Raw genomic sequence first — 23,748 nt, 5'->3', positions numbered from 1 at the left:
TGGAGAAGACCCAACCCCAAAGTGAGCACTGAGCTTCTGAGTCTACCCCCTGCCCAGTTGTGTCTCCCACCTCCACCTGGGAGCTGAAGTGGTTTTCCTCCCTTGGTGCCTGGAAAGCCCTATTAGGAAATGAGCCACGTGGGATACGAGAGGAGGAGGTGTGTTGTGCCTCCCGCCCCTCCCCCCCCCAGGAACAGAGCAACTGAGAGGAGGCAACGGCAGTGACGGCTGCCCCCCACCCCATTGACCTCCTCCCCTGACTGGAACAGCACTAAAAAGGGAGGTTTTAACCCCAAATTGTGCGTGCTGGAAAAGCAGCGTTCCCAGTTGTGGAGACAGAAAGTACCTGGGCACAGCTGCAGGGAGAGGTGTGGGCCAGCATGCTCAACCATGGGGTGGCAGACAGGGCAGGCCAGGCCAGGGGCCCCACTTTCCCCATATCAGAGGTGTTTCATCACGCAGACCCATGGCTTCTGCTGAATCTTTTTTGTTTCTTTTTGTAATTGTCACCCCTTCCCCACCCCCAACCAAGCGTAGGTTTTTATCATGCAACATGAATAAGAAACCCAATTTCTGCATAATTTTATGGATCAGCGTTAAAAATACATTGTTTTCCATAGGAAACAGAACTTGCTTACGCAGATACTGAGGCATACTGAGGAGTGCATACGATATGATTTAGCCCAGTACAAAAAGTGGACTGTGGCTAATGATAGGAAAAGAAAGCCGTGCGGTTAAAAAAACCTAACCTAACCAAGCCACACAAAGAGGTTGTCCTGCCAATAGAAGAGATGCATATAAAAAGGAGCTGGAAGTCAATCACTAGCTGCTCTGATCTTTTCTAGAAAACGCAGTGGAGCCCCTGCCTGGCTCCGGAGGCTGCCTGCCTGCCAGGCTTTGGGGGCTTTCTCCATGTTGCCCCCTCGGACAGCTTGGGGCACATTCTAGAGCTGGACAGCAGGATCCAGAAGGTCTTTGTCTGGTTCAAGCGGCTTGATTTCAGAGGCTTCTTCGATGAAGTTTGAAACGGGGCTGAGAAGGAGGAGCGGGAAAAGCTTACATTCCGCATTCAGGTCTTCAGGGAGAAGGAGAGGCTCTTGGGGCTCCAGGCCAGCTGGATCTGGAAACTGCTGAGCAGCTGCCTCCCTGGCTGGAGAAGGAGGCGAGGGAGGTCTGTCCTCCAGCGAAGCCAAGAGAACATCAGCGGGACTCTCCGTCTTGCAGGCTGCCTCATTCGCAGAGGCTTCTTCCACTAAGGAAAGCAAGGGGTTCCCCCTATACTGGATCAGCTGCATGTCTGTGGGGGGGGGGGGAAATCCACGCATTAGGAAAGCGGAATGCTCGGGCCTGCATGCAGCAATGACCACACAAGTCTCAAGGGAGGACTTGCTCATCTGAAAGAGCTACAGATCAAGTCCTGGACAATGAAGTTTCCCATCAGTCCATACCCGGCTGATTCTCAAATGCTCATCCCCCCTAAAACAGCTTGTTGCTCCCAAGGCTGCTCCTGGACTCCAATCCAGCTGCCAGTCAAGAGAAATCTAGAGAGGAGTATCTACGTCACTGCAGCACAGGGGTCCCCAACGTGGCGCACAGTGCCCGCTCACACCTCTTCTGGTGCCCGCCACGGCTTTTTTAGGAAGTGGGTGGCGCCAAGCAGGGCTTCTAATTTGCTATTGGAGATATGATTGGCTATGCAGATTTTCTGAAATGCTATTCTGGCAGCAGCTGTGACCTCGCCCACGGATCTTCACTGTGTGACTGAAGTTAAGCTGTGTTGGCCATTTTGTGGCTGGCTCCGCCTCCTGCAACAGCCATTGTGTGGTTGTGCCCACCATGCTGTGTCAGAATTCCAAAGGTGTCCACAGGCTCAAAGATAGGAGCTGAATCTCAGAGAAGGTGGGAAGGCCCTGCTTCATGGAACCTGCACTTCCTGTGGGGTGCTGCTGCTGCTGGGCCAAGGGCTGAAGGCCAACCATCTGGCATCACTTCCCCAGACTCTTCTCTCTGTTTCTGATTGGCAGAACTGCAGCAGCGGTGCCAGAGGAGGTGGGAATGCTGCACTCTCAGGGCCAATGGCCCCCTACCAAGCAGAGCTTCAAAGGACCATGAAGGACGCCCATTTTTAAAAGTGCTTCCCTAATTCCAGGGGAAATTGAATCAAGATTATATTGATGATTCCACAAAGAAAACAGGGATACTCTTTCAGACTGGCAGACTGCAGCCCAGGAGCACCTTCCGGGGGGGAAGGCTTTTGAAGTCCACACCCCCTTCCTCAGACACCCTCTGGACTCCTGAAAGTGTTCTGCGAAGGCATGACTGGACTTGAATACGGCTCTTCCCAAATGGCTTCCCGGCTTTCAGAACCCACATTTGCACTTCAGTTTCTCAGACTATTTCAGCTTACCCTGGAATCAGATTGTCAAAGCCATTCATGGTTTCCCCAACAGCTCACCTGTCTTCCCTAATGTCTGCAGTCTGTCCGTCTCAGCAGCATCTGTATTTACTGGCAAGTACTCCATCTAGAGGAAGTGAGAAAACTGGTTTAGTGGGCCCTTAAGGATTCCTCGGGATGAAGCACTACTACAGAGCTCAGCCCAGCCACCCCTGAGGGCTTTCAAGCCCCTTGAATTCAAGAAGACGCTTCACCCCTGCCCCTGAAGTCAACAGGGCTTTATCTTTGGCTGGACTGCACTCACAACATTATACAAGAAGTCATAAGACAGGAACCCTTTAGCACCAGTTCTGCCTCCAGGACTCCTACAGAGCTTGCTTCCACAATACAAAGTTCTACTAAGTCCAAAGTAGCCTGTGGGCCCAGCATCCCCTCCCCACACCTCCAGCGTGGTCTGCCAGTGTGGCCACTCTGACACCGTGGCTCCCCTCTGTCCCCACTGCTGGCCTTCACATTCCACAGACCCCCCCCAGGTGATCCCAGTAATGGATTCTGATTACTTTTAATATACAGCTGCACAAATATTAAGCGACCCAAGACCAACATCTATGCCTGGAGACTGGCACACAACACTTTTACCTGACCTTTCATCCAGAGAGCTCAGACTGGAACGCAGGCCTCTCTCCTACCTTCAAAACAACCCTGTGAGGTAGGCTACTCCTTGAGACAGTAACTGGCCAATGCCACCCAAACCATCTTCCTGGCTGAGCAGAGATTTGAACCTGGGCCTCGCCAGCCCCAGCCCAATGCTGGGTCCCTCAGACCCCCCTGCAGGTGTCAGAACTGCCCTGAAATTTAACCAGACCTCTGACCTTAAGTCATGTGACCTCAGGCCATCTCTGAGCAGGGACCCGACAACTGGTACATTTCTAAGGGCTGGTTTGCTGATGTTGTGAGGACTCTTCGAAGAGTTAGGATTTGACAGGTAACTTCCCCAATATGTATTGTGCGGCCTCTGCTCCATTTCAGCCCCCAAGACTGACCCATTCCACACCCGGCTGTTGGCCTCAGCTTCCCCAGACAGCAGGAACCATCAGCACAGGCAGCAAAACCAGTGCCTGCTGATCCATCGGTTGCACTGCATGCTGGGAGAAAGCATAGAATCAGTTGAAAGGGATATCCAGGGTCATCTAGTCCAACCCCCTGTACACTGCAGGAATCCCTCCCTCCCCACCCCGGAGATCACTGGGCTTCTAGGAAGCCCACAGGCCATCCTCTCCCCCAAGAGCAGACAAAAAGGAGCTTCTTCAGGCAGTTCTCTCAGAGCCAGACTTTTACTCCAAACCATCAAAACGTCCCGTGACTGAATCACAAGCAACAACTTAAGTGCACCTACAATCGATAAAGTCATAGAATCACAGAGCTGAAAGGGACCTCTAGGGTCATCTAGTCCAACCCCCAAAGAACTTTTTCAAAGATTTATAAAATGACAAGACTTATTTATAAGTATGAGGGGGCCCCTCTTCTGAAACAAGATATTCAAAAAGAAGAGAAAAATGTTACTGGATTTTCAGGTTGAACACTTTAACACCTAACAAGAGGAGGCAGCTGAGAGGTGATAGGATCACTATCTTCAAGTACTTGAAGGGCTGTCATATAGAGGATGGTGTGTACTTGTTTTCAGTGGCCCCAGAAGGTAGGACCAGAACCAAGGGGTTGAAATTAAATCAAAAGAGTTTACGGCTCAATATTAGGAAGAAATTCCTGACCATTAGAGCAATTCCTCAGTGGAACAGCCTTCCTCGGGAGGTGGTGGAGGTTTTTAAGCAAAGGCTAGATGGCCATCTGACAGCAATGAAGATCCTGTGAACTTAGGAGGAGGTGTTTGTGAGTTTCCTGCATTGTGCAGGGAGTTGGACTAGATGACCCTAGAGGTCCCTTCCAACTCTATGATTCTATGAATTTGTGTAATGATTTATCTGTTGTTTTTTAATAATGGCTGCCATGTTCAACAAGTTTCATGAGTGGGATGAGTGATGTTAGAATCCATTGGAACCTGTCAAAGATGTGTCGGATATGAGCTGGGCGAGTGTTACACTTTTCTTTATTGTTTTGTGAATCTGATTTATAAATCCTACCTTCTCTTCAATGGAATTTTTGTCTGTAGCGAAGTCAAGATATGAACAAATCTGTCTTTGAATAAATCTCTTTGTGAAACAGTAAAGCTAGCAGCCACATCCGATGCATTATTTTCAGAAGAAATTTTGACACTTATCTGCACGGAAGAATTTTCACATTCCACTACGACTTCCATAGAATTTTGTCTAAAGCACTTGGGAATTTTTAAGACTTCGCTGAAAATTGGGACTCAGTCACACGAAGTCGCTGACTGGAAGGAGTTTGGATTCACAGTTCCTATATATTTGTACAGTTTGACTTCTAGACAATGCTGAGTATTTATTGATGTGATTTGTTTATACTGTCTCTTGTCATTTTCTGAATCTTTGAAAAGGTTCTTGAAATATACTGATTGTCTGTGCACTTAAGTTGTTTCTTGTGATTCAGTCATGGGATGTTTTGACATTGTAGGACTGCATCTTCTTTCTATGACTCTCCTACATTGTTTCCAGGCAGCAGAATCAAGTGGCCATTCTAGTGTCCGAAATCTGGCTGTCATGTCAACCTGGCCCCTCCGGGGCTTCCCCAAGAGCCTCTCTTGCCTCTTCACTGAAGCAGCAGCTCTAAATTGCCAGGTGAGACATGCCTCCCAAACCTGGTTTGTATTGCCCCTCAACTAGTTATCAAGTGCTCTTGTTCTCTTCTGTCAAAGGGATTTCAGGACGGCTCTTCCTTTGACCTGAAGACACAGAATGCAAGCGAGAGAAGCCTCCATGCTGCTCATGATAGCTCAGAACACAGAGATGTCACAAGTGAAACCTCCCCTGCCATGCCCAAGTAGCAGAAAGCTTCCTAGAACAGCGCCAACAATATTTCTTTAAAAGGGGGGTTAAAGTGAAGTTGGAGCCTTCCTCACAAGTCAAAGGCAGCTCAACGGAGAAGTAAAAAACACAGAAAGCTTTTTACAAACTGGACCAGGGTGGGGGTGAGAGAAAAGGGCCTTTCCTCCCTCTGCACAGACCAGCAGATGCCCTCTGTGATGTCTCATGGGGAACACCAAAGGAGTTGAAGGTATCTACAAAGGAAGGCCCGCCACAGAAGCATCTGCATAAGTGAAGAATAGGGCAGCTGCCCCCCCCCCTGAAAGTACACAAAGGGGAAAGTCACAGGAGGACAGAGTGTCAATGGTGCCACAGGGGAGCTAGAGGACTAACCACTGCAACGCACAAGCAGGTTGCAAAACAGAGGCTCTGGAGTCACATCCAAGAAGTGCTCTGTGGGGCCAGGAGTGGCAGACTGGAGTTGGCCCAAGAGACCTCCACTGAAATGCCTGCTCAGTCACAAAGCTCAGTTTGGGTAGCTCAACTCACCTCATCACATGGTCATGACAAGGAGAAGAGAATGCAGCGTTCTTCCTGAAACACAAGCCTGAGCTTTGTGGAGAAAGGGAAAGCACCCAACCCGCCCCCCCACAAGCCAGTCACCATGGCTGGATGGATCCTGCCCTGACAGGGCTCAGTCCTCCCCTAATCCAGTCATCTACCTGGCTTGCTGTGCCATTTCAAATCGCCACAACCTACAGAAGGCCATTCAGAGTTCAATGGAAAGGAAGCTGCCGGGGACAGTCTGGTGCTGCCAGCTTTAGCAGAAGAGGAGGGAAGCGAGAGGCGGCCCTCGGCTCCACGGGGACCCACTGTCTCCACAGCCCCCGCCCCCCCGCCACAAGAGGTCTGCGCCACTTACACCCTCCAAATCGGTGGGAACTTCTGTCAAGCTGCCATCCAACACTAGTTCAGGGCTGCAGGGCTAAAGAAGTCAAAAAAGTGAGAAACAGCAATCAGCAGACAGGAAACATTTAGACAGGCTGTTCAGCATTCAGAAATTCAAAGGGTACCTGCCTGCCTAATTAACTCAGTGGGCAACGTGTTTTTAGAGAGAGAGTTCATCAGTAAAGCTGGTTCCAAATACAGCAGCAGGGACAAAAGGAAATCTTGCTGTGCTGATTTGCTGCACTTGCTGCACCATCTCATCATATTGTTCTGCCGGGCTATCTTGTTCTATTGAATACTGAAATTGACTTCTTATTATATGCTTTTATTGTAATGTTATTATTATGTTGTGCTCCACCCTGAACCCCTATGAGGGAATGGGCGGAATATAAACTAATAATAATAATAATAACAACAACATCAGCCATGGCATTCCTGTCACACACCCAGAAAGCTCCCCAGAGATGCTCAGCTCATTCTAGTGGCCTCTCTACACCCAGAAGCAAATATTCAGGTGTGGAGACTAGGGGTGTGCATTCGGTTCGGCCCAATCAAAGAAACCTCCGAATCACCTGATTTGGAAGTGTATGGCGCCGTATACTTCCGAATCCATTTTGAAGCCAGTAAACGGGAGCCGTATACGGCTCCCCGTATACTTCCGAATCAGAACTCCATGGAAAAGGTGGGAAAGGAGCTTCTGCAGCCTCAGGGGAGCTGCTTGCCTCCTTTCCCGCCTTTGGAAGCCTTTTCCTGCCTCTCCCATAGCCTCCCTGGGATTAGGGAGGGAGGGGGAGAGGAGGCCCAGCAGCCAATCCAAAGCATGCATTTGCAAAATGCATTGCAAATGCATGCTTTGTAGGGCTGTTGTGTAGCTGATGGCTGGGCTAATCCCCCAGCCATCAGCAGCATTGTTGTTCTTTTGTTTGCTTGGGTAAACAATGTTCTCTGGCCAATCACAGAGCAGTGGTATTTTTTGAAACTGCTCTGTGTAGGGCCAGAGAACCTTTTTAAGGAGTCTGCCTGGCTGGACTCCATTCCATTGCTGGTGTGTTGGTGTGAGAGAGAGATTGTGCTGCGCTGGCCCGTGTCCTCAGCTGCTGCTGCTCTCTCTCAGCCTTGCCTGACCTACTTGGAGAAGAGAAGACATCTAAGGTAAGATGGGGTTCTTGTTTTTATTTTAGTTAGTAAAAGGACTTTTTAAGACTCAGTCCCTTTACTTATCCAGATTTGGGTGGGTGAGTACTGGGTAGCTTATTTGGAGTTAGGGGGTCCTGCTGGCGGTGGGGGCCTGGGGTGGGGTGGGGTTTGCCAATTTGCCCATTTCTTACTTTAGTGAGAGGACTTTTAAAAGTGCAGTGGCCTTTTACTTTTCCTGATTAGGGTGGCTTGGATTTGTTGGGGTTAGGGTGAAGGTTTTTTGGGGGGAGGGGTTGGTAAAGTTCCTGTATTGTAAAAAGTCAAGTTTTTTACTGTTTTAAAAGGATTCTGTGTTTGATTTGTTGCTGCTGTGTTGTGCTGCTGTTGTTCCTTTTCTCTTCTTGGGGGGTGGGCTGTTTGGCCTAATTTTCATTGACCACTTTTTAACAGTTGAATTTCTTGGCCTTTTCTCAGTGATCTGTTTGGATCTGTTGTTTGGATCTGTCCACCGCTTCTCTTGTTTGAGAGTTTTGTTGTTTGGGGCAGAGCTGGAGAGCTGGCATCTGTAGATTGTGTGTTCTGTGGCAGGGAAGCTGGCACCTGGGTGAGAGACCCAGAACCAGCATACTTGTTGTGCTTGGTCAGTTCTCCCCGTGTTGTTTGGGGCAGGGCTGGAGAGCTGGCATCTGGGTTTGCTGCAGCCAGCAGATTGTGTTTTGTGTGGCAGTGACGTTGGCAACTGGGTTTATATTGGTTCCAGTCCAGCAGGGTTCATAGTAGATAGATGGATGTAGTGCATTTGGGTCCTTAAGCGATTCTCTGGTATGAAGTTGGGGTTTGGATTTGGGTGCCCCAGGAATTGGACCCCCTGGCCCAATCTTTTTGGGACTTGGAAGTTTTTGTAGGGGAGTGCCCCCTGTGAGTTCCCTGCAGTTTTGGAGGCTTTCTCTCAAACCCCCTGCCCCCCAGTAACCACTAATTATGCCCTATGTTGCCATTGATTTCAATGGCCCATAGGGTATAATGGTGGGATAGGGGCGCCCTCTTTGGGTGCCCCTGGAATGGGACCCCCTGGGCCAATCTTTTTTGGACTTGGGGGGTTTGTAGGGGAGAGTCCCCTGCAAATTTGGGGGCTCTCCCTCAAATCCCCTCCCCTCCAGGCAGCTTCCAATATACCCTATTTTGCCATTGATTTCAATGGCCATAGGGTATAATGGGGCCATATATTCGGAAATAGCCGCGCATCTACCGTATATATGGCTATTCCGAGTACCGGTATTTGGAAATATAGAGTATTCTGAATTCTTTGGCCCTGTATATTTCTGAATCAGATTTTTTTTTTTTGCACCCCCCTAGTGGAGACCCAAGTTCCTTGCCCAGAGAGATGCAAAAATTCCCTACTCCCTTGCTTTGCGGAAACTACTCATGGATAACTGGCAAGGAACTGGCAGCTGCTCAGAACAATCCCCATCCCAAGGAAGGGCTGTGGGCTTTGCCAGCTCTGCAAACCTACCAGAACAAGGAAACCCATGTGCACATTTCCCCATGGGCACCACCCAGGGCAGGTGCAGGAGCACAAACTCACAGATGGGAGAGCCCACATGAGCTGAAGGGCAGGGAACAGTCTTTGTGTTCTGAGTTCTGTTGGTTTCTCTGTTGCATTCTAGGCTTCCTTCCCCCAGCCTCAGAGCTCTGCTTGGAGTTCCTGAGGCAATCCTCTCTCTCGTTGGCTTTTCCACCTAAAGATCTTTCCTTTTCCTTGGAACTGAGGCCTCTTTCGCTCAGTTTGTTCACACATCATCATCTATGCACAGATTCTGAGACGAGTAACGGGTTGGAAAAGAAAGTCTCCCCATTCTCTCACTGAGGACCTGGAAACAGAAGTGACAGCTACCAAGAGACCCCCTCCACCCTCTGCGTAGAAACAAGCCCAGCAAGGAAGGAGCGGGGCAGGTGCCATTCCTCACTTCTTCCCATCCTTCCCTATTAATCCAACATCTCACCAACTTACTTCTGGCTATAGCTGAAAGTTCTTCAAGTCCAGGAGCGCCAGAGACTGTCTGCTCAGCCCCACACAGGTCCTGCTTTTGCCCCCTTCTCTGAGAGCAATGCCTCATCTGCTGAACTGCAGTCCTCAGGCTCTACACTTGGTTACCAGTTCCTGAATTTCTCATTCTGATATGCTGGCAACTCTGTATTGTACTGCTGTGGCTATATAATGCTGCTCTGTTTAATGTGCTATTGGTCACCTTATATAAATGCTAGTCTAGAGGCAGAGTAGGAATGTTGTAAATAACATTCTGTGTAGGTACCTGTGTAGGTTTTCCAAGGCTGAGATCAACGCACAGGTGATCTTGTTCATAAAAGCTGCTTTGGCTCCCTTAGAAAGGTGACATCAATGTCCGGCAATGCTAATGGCTGCTGCTTACCCAATCAGGAAGCCCTGCAGGGGCCAACTCAAGGCAGCTTCCCACAGCAGCCCACAGAGAGAGGTACTCACATCAGAGAGCGATTCCGATCCATAGCTGAACTTCTTTCCAGACAACATCGCCTGAAGTTCCTCCAGGCTGGCATCAATGCAGTTCAAGAAGTCCTGCATCTCCTCCCTGGAACAGAAGGTGGGAAACCCACAAAGTCAAAGTGCGAAGGGAAAATGGAAGGTCGCAGCTGCTGCCACAGTACAGGGACGAGCCACATTCCCCAGCAGACTGGCCCCAGCACAGAATAACAGGAGGAAGCCAGGAATGTCTCTTCCAAAACCAAGCTCCAAGGATCTGCAGGAGGCCAACCTGCCTTTGCTGATGTAGACCCCACTTTCCTCCCAGTGGCTTTCTAGAACATGCTCCTCCCCTTCCAGCCATGTCCGTGTGGGGGGGTGAGAGACCTCCCTGTGTGTACAGATCCGGGGGCCAGCTTCGGGGGGGGGAGGGTTAAGCCACCCTGGAGAAGAAGCCCTGCTGGCCAGGTCTGCATGGTGGAGAGGGAGAGTCTAGGAATAGCTTCTTCGGGGCGGGGGGGGGGAGGCATACCTTCTCTGGGCCCCCTGCTGTGGCACAGCATCTGGAAAGGGAAGGGGAGGCATATGAAGATGCCTCCACAACCTGCCATCCCTTCTCCAGGCACCCCACCACAGCAAAGCCCCAGAGAAAGGAAGGCATGTCGATCCCCTTCCACATGTCCGTTTCACTCCTCACAGCTCAGCTGTTAGGTTCAAATGGCCTAAAACTAACAGAGGATGGCAGGGAGTGAAACTCTCCATCATACCCTATGGGGATGGTCTCCACAGGGCATAAAGGAGCCAAATATATTTGGTTGCCCAAATATTGACCCCAAATACCAGCACATACTGATTCAGGGATATTTGGAAATACCAAATATTTTCAGGTCCAAAGCATGTGAATCCAAATTCTACCAAAATTATTTTCCTTGCACACCCCTACCTGGCACCCCGCTGCCCAGTCTTAGATCACATCTCACAGAAATAAAAACTGGCACAGAACAAGAACATGGTGCCCCTCATTCAGCCGCCTGAGCCTGCCTCGGTGGGGAGGGCAGGATGTAAATCTAATAAACCACAAACCACTTCTATGGCCTTGGCCGAAGAGCCCAACAAGGGAGTCCTGCCTTCTCTGCCATTCAGGTGATCCTCATGTGCTCTGAGGGCCCAATTCATTTGCCCCCACAGATGTTCGTGGAACTGGGAAAGATGCCTGTGAAGGTGCTCTGCTTGGGAAAAGCTCAAAGCAGGAGCAGCAACTCAGAGCTAGGCCTGGTGACAGAACCCAAGGAGCCGGGCTCCTTCTGTCCTGAGCGTTAGAGCGATTCCTCAGTGGAACAGGCTTCCTCCTCGGGAGGTGGTGAGCTCTCCTTCCTTGGAGGTTTTGCAACAGAGGCTAGATGGACACCTGACAGCAATGCAGATCCTGTGAATTTAGGGGGAGGTGTTTGTGAATTTCCTGCATTGTGCAGGGGGTTGGACTAGATGACCCTGGAGGTCCCTTCCAACTCCATGATTCTAGGATTTACCAAAGACTTGAACAAGTGGCAGTTCTCACCTGTGAGAACCCCACCCCCAAGAATCTCTGCAGAACAATGATGTGTCTGAGCAGCAGATCAGAAACCGGGAACTTCTGACGGACCCCCTTACAGCCCACTGGAGTCTCACAAGCACCATCAGGCCCTCAGGTTAATCTTCTCCTAGTGAGACACTTTATGCGTTCATAAACCAGGTGCAGATTCAGCATCACTTGGAACAGATGACTTGCATCTGAAGTCCAAAGAGACCCCGAGGGTGGAAGTTGCTCTGGGTCCCCCCAGGGAGAAAGGAGTCATATAAATTAAATAACTATGCACTGTCCCTTTGCAAATTCTATGTGAGTGCTCTTTCAAGTAGTGTGTGTGTGTAATAAGTACCATCAAGTTGGTCCTGACTTATGGCAAGCCCACAAATTAACATTCTCCAAAATGTCCCGTCCTTCACAGCCTGGCTCAGGCCTTGCGGACAGAGGGCCCTCCTGGCTCCTTGGCTGAGTCTGTCCCTCTCACGCTGGACCTTCCACTTTCCCCAGCATGACTGACTACGTCAACTCCAGCCTGCTGGCTGCTGCAAAGCCCCAAAATCTGTCCCACCAAACCAGCTGTACCTCTTCAGCACAGGGCTGCTCTGTGCCACTGTCTGGCTTTCGTCCAGGATGGAAGCTATCACTGCAGCAGGGTCTTCAGTCACGCTGGGCTGTGCAGAACGCAGCTCCACAGCACTGCTCTCTTCTGCACTGCCCCCCACGGGGTTGTCCACAAGCTGAACTGGACAGCTGGCCTCTGGTAGTTCCAGCTTCATGGGAGGGATGCCTTCTGCAGTGGGTAGCTGGCCACCCCTGAGAACACACAGCACATGCAAAGGGCACAAGGCTGAGAAGAGACGGTCTGGAGGTCTTAGGAGCCTTTTTATGACGAATTCTTCACAACGAAGGCACAAAACCAGAAGTGACGTGAGAGAACTGACAGCCTCAACATTACACTTCCTGCAAATGGACCGATGGCCCAGCGATGATCACAGCATGCCATCCGACTCCCCTGAGCTCACAGCATCTATGGGCTCCAGAGGCACAGAGGGGTGGACTGGGAGGCCAAAGGGGCTCCAGGATATGGGCCGCACCCCCAAACAGAGGGAGGGAGGGAAGGGAAGAAGCAGCTTTCTGTAGCTTCTGCAGGACGCCAGCTTTTGGGGTGGCAGCTCTCAAGGCCCTCAGTCATGGCAGCAGAGGCTTCTGTCCACATTGCAGACATCCACCCCTGGGTTGGCGTGGCCCTGGTGGCACTCCCAGCTTATCCACCCAACCAGATCTCTAATGGCCAATCAGAAGCCCCACCTGGCTGCAGCCACTTGGTAAACACCACAGTGCCCACAAGCACCATGTGCGGATGCCCTGAATGAAGAAACAGCCCCTAACTTGCACCCCAGGCCTCAGCCTCAGAAAACCAGCCAAGGGAAAATATTGGGCTAGACAGGCCATCACCTGATTCAGCAGAAGACCCCAGGCTTCTCCCCCGACAGCTAAAATGTCACAGCCCTCCTTGTTTAAGGAAAAGTCTCATTCAAAAAATGGCACTCAAGAAGAAGATAATAATATTGGATTTATACCCCACCCTTCACTCTGAATGGCTCGCAATCTCCTTTCTCTTTCACCAGCACATCCTCACCAGTTCCCATGGACCATGTGAGCTAGAGCAAGCGGTCTCTCTGGGCAATCCCCAGCGTCCTCCTCTCCCTCCTCAGGAACATTGGTGATGTCGCGAATCACGAGGGCATCTTTGCAGCCCACCTGGTGCTCAGAAATAGCCGCCTACAGGAGAGAGGGAACCACAGCAGAACAATGACACACAGGCGCCATTCTTACTACAATTATTATTCTCACCATTTTACAAACACTGCCATTGTATTAATGTGCATTACTGAGTCAGGAAAGGAACAAGAATAGCTATAGATTACCTTGAGACGTATAATCAAAGAGTATTTAACCTCAGTGATCAGGAGATTCTGTCACCCACCCCGAAAAGAATCAAAGCCGTCCCAGAAACAAAAAGACTTACTGGTTCACAATCTTCAATAGGAATGTGAATATACTGACGGCCATATTTTGCAGGCGAGGCACCTGAACCATCAGACAGTGAACTAGTGGGAGACAAACGCAGATTCTCATAACTTGCTTAATGAGTCCAGAAAGTTGTTCAAAATGATGGTTGCATGCAGAGAATGATGTTCACAGACATTTCCCATGCAAGAAGTTCCTAACACCAGAGTCCTCTCTTACGGATATGGAAGACAAGGCAGGTAACAGAAACCCAGATTAGCTGGTGCAAGAGACCAATCTTAAGCAGGTCTACGAAGAATCCTACTCAAGTTGACTCAGGAGGGTTTACTCCAGGAAAATGATGTCAGTCCAGTGCTCCCTCTAAGTTAGTGTGAGCTAGATCACAGTTTTTAGCCTCTGGATCAAGCATTTTTGTCTTAGCTGAGGGAAAAATGGCCCCAGAGCAAACCAAGTTATGCAGTAGATCACAACTTTGATGCTGGTAGCTCACGAAGTAGACTTTTTGCTCTCGAGACTCAACAGCTTAGAGGGAGCATTAGTCAGTACTCCATTGTAAATCCTGCCTTTAATTTCTTCCTGAAAAATCCTCTTGATTTCTTACTTCTATTTGCTGCAGCAGAAAATAAGGTGCAAGACAGGGATTCCCACGCCCTTTTGGTTTGACATTTTTGCAGGGACGGCACAACACTCTCTGCAGGGTAACTGAAGAATGCTGATCAACCCTTCACATACATAAATGCCCTAACGAGAACAAGTCAGCCATCATAATGAAAAGTTATCTTTTTTCTAAAATCGGAAGTTGTAAATGAAGTCCAACTGCGCATGATTCCTGATGCTGCCCTCGTAAACGAGAAGCCACTTTCCAAGCTAGCAATGCTAATCATGGCGGGGTGGGTGGGGCTTGAGTTTCACAAGAGTTATGGTTTCCGAATCATCCAAAGCAGTTTTAAAAATTTACCTTAGTCTGTTAGTTATAAGTTTCAATGTGTATCGTTATTGGAGATAGAATCCCCTCAGGATACAACACCAGACAGACTTCCAGCACGGTCCTGAGGTATGGGAGGGGACCCTATACCACAATGAACACCACGAATGCAGCCTGGCATCTCAGCTACTGAAGTGTCACAGTTGGACTGTGAAACCAGGATCTGGAGACCTGGATTCAAATCCCCCTTCCGCCATGAAGCTCGCTGTGTGAGAGCATCCCTCTCTCTGTCTCACACCCCCCACTGGGTTGCCAAGGAGATAAAATTGAGAGGGAAGAAACCCCACCTCCCCAGCCCTGAGCTCCCTGGAGGAAGGGGGAAGTAATTAAATAATTAAAACAAAAACTACACAACGACCTATAACCCTTTGTGTTCCACTGTTCCCAGAATAAATGGCATTTATATTCTTACACAGAAACTGGCTGCTGCAAAAAAAATGCGACAAGGCCCCACCCAGATCATGGCCCCGTGCAGCATTCCTCCTGTGCCCTGTCTAGCCAGGCCCAAATGGCATCCCAGCCTAGCAACAGAAGAGGGAACAGTTACCGCTTCCGCTTGAGCCCCACAATGCAGTTCCGCCTCATCAAGTTTAGTATAAACTCAAGGATCTGAAGAGAGAGGAGAAAACAAATGTTAGGAGTGCCCCATCAGCAGCATCGCACTCAGGCAAGGCCCAGTTAACATGCCACCCAGTCAACTGCCCACTCATCCATACTATTAATTTCTACTAAGGCCCCACTTTTGCAAAAATTTGTGTCAGGCTCAAGGTGCAGCACACCAACTGAAAACTCACATCTGCATGACAGCTGGTTTGCATGGCTCCTCGAGCTTGCACTGCCTAAAACAGGGACAGTTCCAGCATCTTGCAAGCATCTGATCCAAGTGCCTCCCTCCCCCCAGTTTCTCAGTCACGTGTTCTGACTTTCCTCTGCCCTGACCTGAGTGGCCTGGCTAGCCCCACTGTGGAAGCTAAGCAGGATTAGCATTGATTAGGCAGGTGCTGTTACCTGTCTCGAAAACCCTCTGAATAGCCATGAGTCAGCTGTGACCTGACGGCACCCTCCACCATCACCAGTTTTGACTTTCTGAGATCTTGCAAAGCCCAGAGGAAGACCAAGGAGTCAACAGTTCCTCCAGGCTCTGCTCCCCTCTACAGCAGGCAACCCCTGCCCCAGACCTGCCTGCTCAAGAGCTACCCAGAGAAAGGACAGGCTGTGACTGGCACCTTGGAGAGGAGCTGCTGCTGCTGGCTGTGCTTCTGCCGAAGAGATGCCACCTCCTTCCACAGGGCTTCATTCTCCCTGCATGAAAAGGCACCAAAAACAAGGGAAAGAACAGGGACATTTACTTTGCTTGCTCTAGACAACACTTTTCACCTGGGGTCATACATTTCACCTTCAGCACCGAATACCAGAGGTAATCCATGCCTTAAGTCCTTAGGAGTACACATAAGATGTTTATGGGTGTGTCTCGAAAGGCTGCACACTCGTTTTTATACAGGTGGATTCAGGGAGCCAGAACTGGACACAACGCCCTGCCAGGGGCTGCGTGGTGAGTCCACGTACACTGCCCACGAAGTGCCACAAGTGCTGAGATCAGCAGCCTAAGCAAATGCCTCTGAACATGTTTCTCAGGCATGATCAGGACACAGAAAGGGGGTGAGAGCAGGCTGGTGCAATCAGCTGGCAGAGCATAAAGGGGTGGACCCAAAAGTAGGACCCAGGCTAGCCTGTCCTTGGCAGATCTTGGAATCGAAGCAGGGTCAGCCCCAGCGAGTTCTTGGATGGGAGACCACCTGGAAAGCCCAGGCTGGCTGCACCGAGGCAGGCGATGGCAAACCGCCTCTAAACATCTCTCCCCTTGAAAACAGTACAGGCCACCCTTTCCACCAGCACACAGCTGGGGCAGAACCTACGAATCCACTCTGTCATCAGCAGCAAGAAGAGTAGGGTGGAAAATGTTTCCAGTGCTTTATTTTACAACAATACATTTTCCATTTCTAAAAATTCAATGCTTATTTTTTTCCTTTCCCTCTCTTACTTCATCTTTATTATTATTATTATTATTATTTTCTTTTACTTATTTCTTTAATTATTATTTTTTGCACTTTTGTCTTGAGTTCCCCACTACTGAACACATGGTTATTTTCTTTCTGACTTATATATGTACCTTAATCTGGCCATTGATCCTTTCACAGGATACTGCATCAACATCTATGCTGTTTCTATTCTTATTTTTAACCTAGGTTACCCTTATGATAAGCTTGATTGTACAAGTTATTATTGTCTGTCATATCGCATATTTTGACTATTCTTTCTCTTGTTATTAAGATGCTTTCTGATTAAAGAAAGCTTCTTTTATAATTTTTTACAATCAATGCTTTATTCACAAAGAAAGAAAAAGAATTGATCAATAGGTGTCGCTGCCGGTACAACAATCGGCAAGCTTCACAGTTCCAAAATAGTAGTTAACATTTCCCTGAGAACTGCTTGAGTTCAGACAGGCTGTCCTGATTCTTAAGGGGGAGGGGATAAAATCTGAACTCCATAAACCAAAAGTCAAGTTATGAACTGACCCGCTGGGCTCCACAGCCCATCAAACAAAAACCAGTAAAGATTCTTGTTTGCAGGCCTCATCTAAACGGGTGGAAGAGATGCTGCAACCTGCAGTCTTCTGAGGGACCAACAAAGTTAACAGAAGTAATGAGGAGCCCCAATAACCTCGGCAGAAAAAAGTCAAAGACCGCTGAAACAGATGTGTGGCAACCACTTCTTTGGTCGTGCTAAAGCCATCCTGTCAGCAGCTTGTACTGCACTGTTTTTCCCCTTTGCACAATGCAAGGAAGGATGTGCTATATTATCCTAACCAAGTATTTCCATTCAAATCTAATTCTTCCTATTGGAATATTAAATGATCAGATACTTCAAAAATGTTTTTTACTAACTAAAAATAAACATGCAAAACCAGAACAGCCTCCATTTAGGTCACTGAAAAAATTCCAATTTAGGACGCTGAAAATTTCCCAGTTCAAATTTTGCCAGAACACCCACATCACTGTCACTAACCCTCCCCCAGTCAGGAGGGGCCAGGGTTCAAATGGCAGAGCTTCTCCTTGGGAGGCACAAGGTCCCAGGTTCAGTCCCTGGCAAAAGGATCTGGTAAGCGGTGATGTGAAAGACCTCTGTCTGGGGCCCCAGAGAGCTGCTGGCGCTCTGAGCAGAGAAGACTGGCCTTGACGGACCAAGAGCAGAAGGCAGCTACAGGTGTGCATGCAATGGGTTTTCTCCTGAATGGACATCTATCCAAGCAGGAAGAGAGAACCACTTTTAAAAGTCTACAAAAGAAAAGTGTACAAACTTTCACTTTTGCTTCATTTGTCACTTTCTTTGCTGTTGTCCCTCAGTTCTGTTGTCCTTTGCTTTTTTCCTCTCTCTCTCTCTGCAGGCACATAACAACTTATGATCTTGGAAACATAAATGCTCCACAGTCTTACCACTGGATTATTCAGGATTAGCATTTGGTGGGTCACACTGCAAGATTATTATATGCACACACAACTGTTATGCTTTATATTAACCATTATCCAACTGCTGACACCAATGAACGCCCTGCAGTGCCCTGACCGGCTTTCCTGTCCAAGATGCAACCAGTGGTCACGTCATGAGCGATGTTGTCGGCACCTTTTCATACTGGTCAGCTTGAGGTCCATGTTGTTCTGCTGGTCTCTCATCTCCTGGACTTCAGACAACACTTTGTGCAAGTCCTCTGGGCAGACCTTGAGCTCCTCTGCTCTCACTGCAGATACCTGTGGCAGGAGGACCAAGGCACAGGGGTTTCTCACAGGCTCCTTTCAAAGACTCAGCCTCACTAGGATCACACGCAATAAGAGGACTGCTTCTCCCAGAGAGGACAAGGAAGAGCAGCCAAGGAACGCAAAGGGCAGAAGTGCCAGACCTTATGTCAGCTCGGTGGCCATTTAGCATTTACAGTTAAAGAAGTCTGCAAAAGGTGAGAACCACACAATGCTGATACAGCAAGTCAAAAAATGCTCACTCTTAGATATATTGTCTAAATGCTATAAGCAGAAACGGAGCCCCAAACAAACTTCCACAGAACATCCCAGAGCAGCTGCTTCGTCTATTAACCCACTACATCATCTATGTACTGCTACAGGTTTCAGGAGAAAAGGGACTGGGACCCGTGCTGGGACTTTGCTTAATGCTCAAGCTCAAAGAAAAAGGCAGCCTCCTTTGGAGACAGGGGGCTTTCCCATGAGGATGGGGCACGGCAGCATTCTCCCAGCTGCATGAGATCTGCATCCCTGTAGCCAAGGTGGCAACCAAAGGGCAGCTACAAGAGGCAACCATTTTGTTAATATTCTCAAAGGAGAGGGTCACACGAGAGTCACACTGATGACCGAGAGCTGCAGAACGACCAAGAGTCCCTGCTCCAAGACTCCCGAGGCAACACTGGCTGAGCCTCTGTTCCTTTGACCAGCTCTGCCAAGTCCCTGGCAGTTACGGCTGCTGCTTTTACTGGTATTATTTCCTTTGCTTATTAATGCTCCATTATTATCATGTTATTGCCACTGCACTTATATGATGTACTAACTCCATATTACAAGCATACCTATGAATACTAACCCCATTGATCTTTGTAGCCTTTTGGTATTTTGTGTGCTGTGGGATGTTCCAGGCCTGCAGGTGGAAGAGGAGCTCAGGGAGACACCATTAATCTAGTCTCCAAGGGTAATGCAGATAGGAACCAACTGAACTGGGAAGAGCGTGTTGGGATGTGACCTTGACTGGAAGTAACACTGAGGCCTGAGCAAAGGACTTTATATTAATTCAAAAGACTTCTTGTGGGTGCAGGAAGAAGGGGAGCTGTTGTGCTGTGGCCTGTAAGTGCCAAGGGCCTGCCAATTCAATCCAGTCTGGCGAGACCTGATCTTGCAATGCATGTTGTTAGGGTGGGCTTCAAGCCTCATCATTAAAGGCTTCTTTTGACCTAAGGAGTGTCAAGTCGGCTGATTCAATAACGAGACCTTTGTTGATACAAAGTTTCTAGTTTATTGTTATAATGATTCTCGACTGCTGTAAGATTGAAAGACTGGCGAGTATACAATAGGAGCAAGCATATAAGGTACACATCAAAGGAATTCTTTAGGGAGGGGCACTCTATGCAGGGTACATTCACACATTGATGTTACTACTTCATTCTCAGAACCAGCTCAGCCTTGAGTGTCTTTCAAGCTCCCATCCTCCCACGACACTCTGTCTGAGAAGGTGCCATAATCTCTTTCCCAAATTCCCATTTCAAAGCAATACTACATAACAAAGGAAAGGAGGGGGGAAGGTGAGGAGCATTCAGGCTAGCAGCATTGGCATACAGTGTGGCTTTACCCAGGGTACTTTCCCCCTGAACCAATGTTTAACCACAGGCTTGACCAGAGTTGAAGCAGACTTGACAAGGAGCCTCGTGACTGAACTTGGGCAAAACCTCACATAACCTGGGAACTACAGAACTGGCCTCTCCACAGGAAGCTGTATGAATTACCAAGCTAATGTAGTTACTGTAATATGCTAAATAAAAACCTTATTGTGTGATTGTTGTTTTCCCCAGGTCACAATGGTATAAACACACGGGAAAGTTCTGGAGTTCCACCATGCTGGAGAGTTTATGAATGTTTCACTCCCGCACACCCCTCCCTTATTTGGGCTGCTCATTCACAAACAGAGCTCCAAATGCCATACTAAATATAGTAAGAGCAACCGAGGCCACATCATACGATCCTCGTCTGCAAGCTGCAGCAGGATATCAACATTTCTCTGCTCCTGACCATCCCAGGCTCTGAGGAGGGGCTCCTCTGGGGCAGCAATTCAAGAGCTGGCAAGTCACGATCCCAAAGAGCTGCTCAGATTTCCATCAAGTTTAACCTCCTGGCAGGATGAACACGAAAGCTGGGCCCCACCCACTGATCTTCACACATGAAGCTCCATAAGAGAAGATGGCAACACACTCCTCACTGCCCACAAACAGACAGCGGAGCCTTTCCAAAGGGCATGGGAACATCTTAACTGATCTGGCCCTATGCACAAGTGGTAAGACAAGGAAAAGACACTAAGCTGCCCCAAAAGCTTGGGAATCAGGCCTCTATTGATACAGCAAGGCTTGCCTCGGCCCCTGACAGAAACCTCTCCATCCACCATGAACTGGGGAACTGTGCTGGGATTTCTGAGAGCGGAACTGAGCCAAGAAAACAGAACCAGTCTGACCTCTCCAAGAACAACAAAAACTTGTGATGATGTTATAAGACCAGCAGCCAGGTAAGCCAGGCAGACTTCCCCGCTGCTGGCTCCAAAATGAAACCAGATCGACATCCAGCTGCTAAGCCAGAATAACCACAGGCTCCTCCTACCTTCAGCAACAGCCTTTTGCTTTTTCCTTGGGAGATAAAGAGACTTGATTTTGACAAGCAGAGCTTTATGTTTTAACAAGGCAAAACCCCAGAGAGGACTGCTGAATGCCTACTCCAGGGCTTGCCAAATGTCTGATTCTTTCCTCCCAAGCAGCAGTGCCAAAGTACTGGTCTGATGAGCACACACGGGTCTGGGGCCATTCAGTCATCTGGAATCCAGGCATTGCTCAGCAAAATGCTCGCAGTGCTGCCTTTGAGTGCAAAACTGACCTGAAGTCAGGCTAGTGAGCAGAGTCTGCTGCCCCCAGATGGGCAGGTGCCAGATGCTGCAGGGAAGAATTGTGCTATGCTTCCTAATAACTCCACCAACACAGGTTGCAGCAGTGCTTTGCCCTGATGGTCCTTTCTTACATGCCCAGGGAAATGCCAATTGCTACGTTGGGGTCAGAAAGCAATTTTCTCCAGGCCGGTTTGGCCAGAGATCCTGGAGGTTTTTTGCCACCCTCTGGGCATAGAGCAGGGGTCACTGAGGAGGAGCAGGTGGTATTTGTGAGTTTCCTGCTTTGTGTAGGGGGTTGGACTAGACCCTGGAGCCACCTGCCAACTTTCTATCATTCTAAGTACAACTGCATGTGGCCTAGGAGGTACCTCTGTCTGCAGAAGGCCCTCAGAGGAAGACTCTGACTTCAGGGGTCCCAACCTTTTTGAGCTTGTGGGCACCTTTGGATATTTGCCACAACTCGGTGGCCACAGCCGTAAAATGGCTGCCACAAGAGGTGGAGCCAACCACAAAATGGCTGCCTCGGTTTACCTCCAGTCACACTGCGAAGGCCCCTAGGCAGTGAGGGCAGCTGTTGCCAAAGCAATAGTTTTAAAAATCTGCACAGCCAATCCCGTCTTCAAGGCCAAACAGAACCTTCATTGGGGGAAATCCCTGCCTGACCCCACCCACTTTTTAAAAACCCTTGGCAGGTGCCAGGAAAAGCTCCACTTTGAGGTAAAGCCTCTCTCCCCCCTCCCTCCCTCCCCACCTCTTGGCCATGAAGGACCAGCAGGCAGCATAATGTAACTACCACTGGTGGGGAAATTCAGGCCTATGAATGGAGGGTCACCATTCCTTGCTTTGGAATGGTGGTCCTGATCCAGCCTCTATTTGCAATCCTCAGCCATTCAGTCCCTTGGAATTTTAAAACAGCCCACTAAAGACACAATCCAATCACCTCCCCTTCCCATAATGGTACCATTATGTGACAGGCGTAAAGGATAGCCTTGGCGGCTCTTCTGAGGAAAGATACAAATTTTGCAAACAAATTTTTAGCGGCAATTCCATCATCCCCCCCCCCCAAGGTAAAGCAGTGCACTGGGCAAAATGCAACTGGTTCTGCCCCCAGCCACAGCCCAGTCCAACTGCAGCTCCCTCCCTTTACAGGAATACGACAAAAGCCACTTCCCTACTCCCAGGGAAGCAAAGAGGAGGCAGGGCAGAAGTTTAGAGACCTATTTTTGTTTGCAAAATGAACTGGATTCCTTGGCCCAACACTCTGTTGCCAGGCGTGACTGAAATGACCTCACCATGTTTGTGCTGTGCCCAATTTCCATGGCCTCAGGCCATTTCTTAAAAACACAGTGGTGGGAACATTAGCAACAAGATCAAGAGCCAGACCAGGGCTCGCCAGACTTGCTTAGCATAAGACCCACAAGACATGAATGTTAGATGTTTGAGAGCAGGCAGGCATGAAATAGATATGCGCAGGGGGATGGAAGAAAAGGTGAAAAGAAAGCAACTTTAACTTTAAATGCATTCCCCAAGCCACTGGCCAGAGATCCTGGAGGTTTTCTGCCACCCTCTGGGCATAGAGCAGGGGTCACTGAGGAGCAGGTGGTATTTGTGAATTTCCTGCTTTGTGTAGGGGGCTGGACTAGACCCTGGAGCCACCTGCCAACTTTCTATCATTCTAAGTACAACTGCATGTGGCCTAGGAGGTACCTCTGTCTCCAGAAGGTGAAGTGATTTAAAGAGGCAAATGTCTTCTCCGAGCTGGCCAATGGGGGCTTCAAGATCCACAATATATGTATAAGAGCCAATGTGGTTCCCGAGCTGCGGTTTGGCCACCCTTGAACCAGACAAAAGGCATTCATCAAAAGGCCTCACTGGTTGGCCAAGGTACACACCAACACAATGCAGGTGCCGAGTTCAGCCACAACAACCCTGCATCTGGAGGACACAGGATGCTGCCCCCATCTGCGCTTCCCCCAAAGGCAGGACAAAGATCCTGCAGATGAGAGCAGGAGAGACTTCAGATGCCTGACAGCAACTTTAAGAGCACGTGCTGTGATCTCAAGATCTATTCCTAGCAGCTCATGAGGACAACAGGAGAGGCTTCCAACTGTGAGCTCGCAGTAAGGACAGGGTTGCCAAATCCATGTTGGGAGATTCTGGTAGATCTGGGGATGGAGCCTGGGGAAGGAGGGCCCTCCGTGGGATACAGTGCCACAGAGCAGCCATTTTCTCCAGGGGAACAGGTTAGACCTCATGTGGAGGCTGGCAACCGTAGGTAAAGAACATGTCTGCCAGCCACTTGCTGCACTGGCACACTTTCTGTTCTCAGGACTGAGGACTCCTCATTGCAAGAAATCACACTCTGCAGGCCATGAGCATAGAAGCAGCTACTTCAGAAGAACATATCAAATTGTCCAGAAAAGAGGGAAAGCAGCCGTTTTAAGGAGAGGGCAGTAGCCAACTGCTAACTTTGGTCTCTCCTCAGTCCTTACACCTGTGTGCCCTTCCTCAGTTCCTCTAAAACACAAATGCACAAGAATTGCCTGATGGCAG

The 23,748-nt window shown here is 49.2% G+C and overlaps 1 protein-coding gene across 1 annotated transcript in view; it reads right to left on the bottom strand.

Annotated features, from left to right (window-relative positions):
* Nucleotides 1-570: 570 nt before the first annotated feature.
* The window catches only part of LOC132579088 (heat shock factor protein 3-like), a 38,705-nt gene continuing 15,527 nt past the window's right edge, over nucleotides 571-23,748 (bottom strand). Inside the window, exons 4-13 of the mRNA XM_060249240.1 lie at nucleotides 18,178-18,302; nucleotides 15,723-15,798; nucleotides 15,044-15,105; nucleotides 13,510-13,591; nucleotides 13,120-13,262; nucleotides 12,063-12,293; nucleotides 9,920-10,025; nucleotides 6,257-6,319; nucleotides 2,456-2,522; nucleotides 571-1,297 (exon numbers count right to left, since the gene is read on the bottom strand). Of these exons, the coding sequence (XP_060105223.1) occupies nucleotides 945-1,297; nucleotides 2,456-2,522; nucleotides 6,257-6,319; nucleotides 9,920-10,025; nucleotides 12,063-12,293; nucleotides 13,120-13,262; nucleotides 13,510-13,591; nucleotides 15,044-15,105; nucleotides 15,723-15,798; nucleotides 18,178-18,302 (1,308 nt within the window). The 3' untranslated portion in view covers nucleotides 571-944. The remainder of the gene's footprint in view (nucleotides 1,298-2,455; nucleotides 2,523-6,256; nucleotides 6,320-9,919; nucleotides 10,026-12,062; nucleotides 12,294-13,119; nucleotides 13,263-13,509; nucleotides 13,592-15,043; nucleotides 15,106-15,722; nucleotides 15,799-18,177; nucleotides 18,303-23,748) is intronic.

This window comes from Heteronotia binoei, chromosome 11 (genome assembly GCF_032191835.1).
Source record: "Heteronotia binoei isolate CCM8104 ecotype False Entrance Well chromosome 11, APGP_CSIRO_Hbin_v1, whole genome shotgun sequence".
NCBI lineage: Eukaryota > Metazoa > Chordata > Lepidosauria > Squamata > Gekkonidae > Heteronotia > Heteronotia binoei.
The sequence above is the reverse complement of the archived record's forward strand: the minus strand, read 5'-3'. Positions and strand labels throughout refer to the sequence as shown.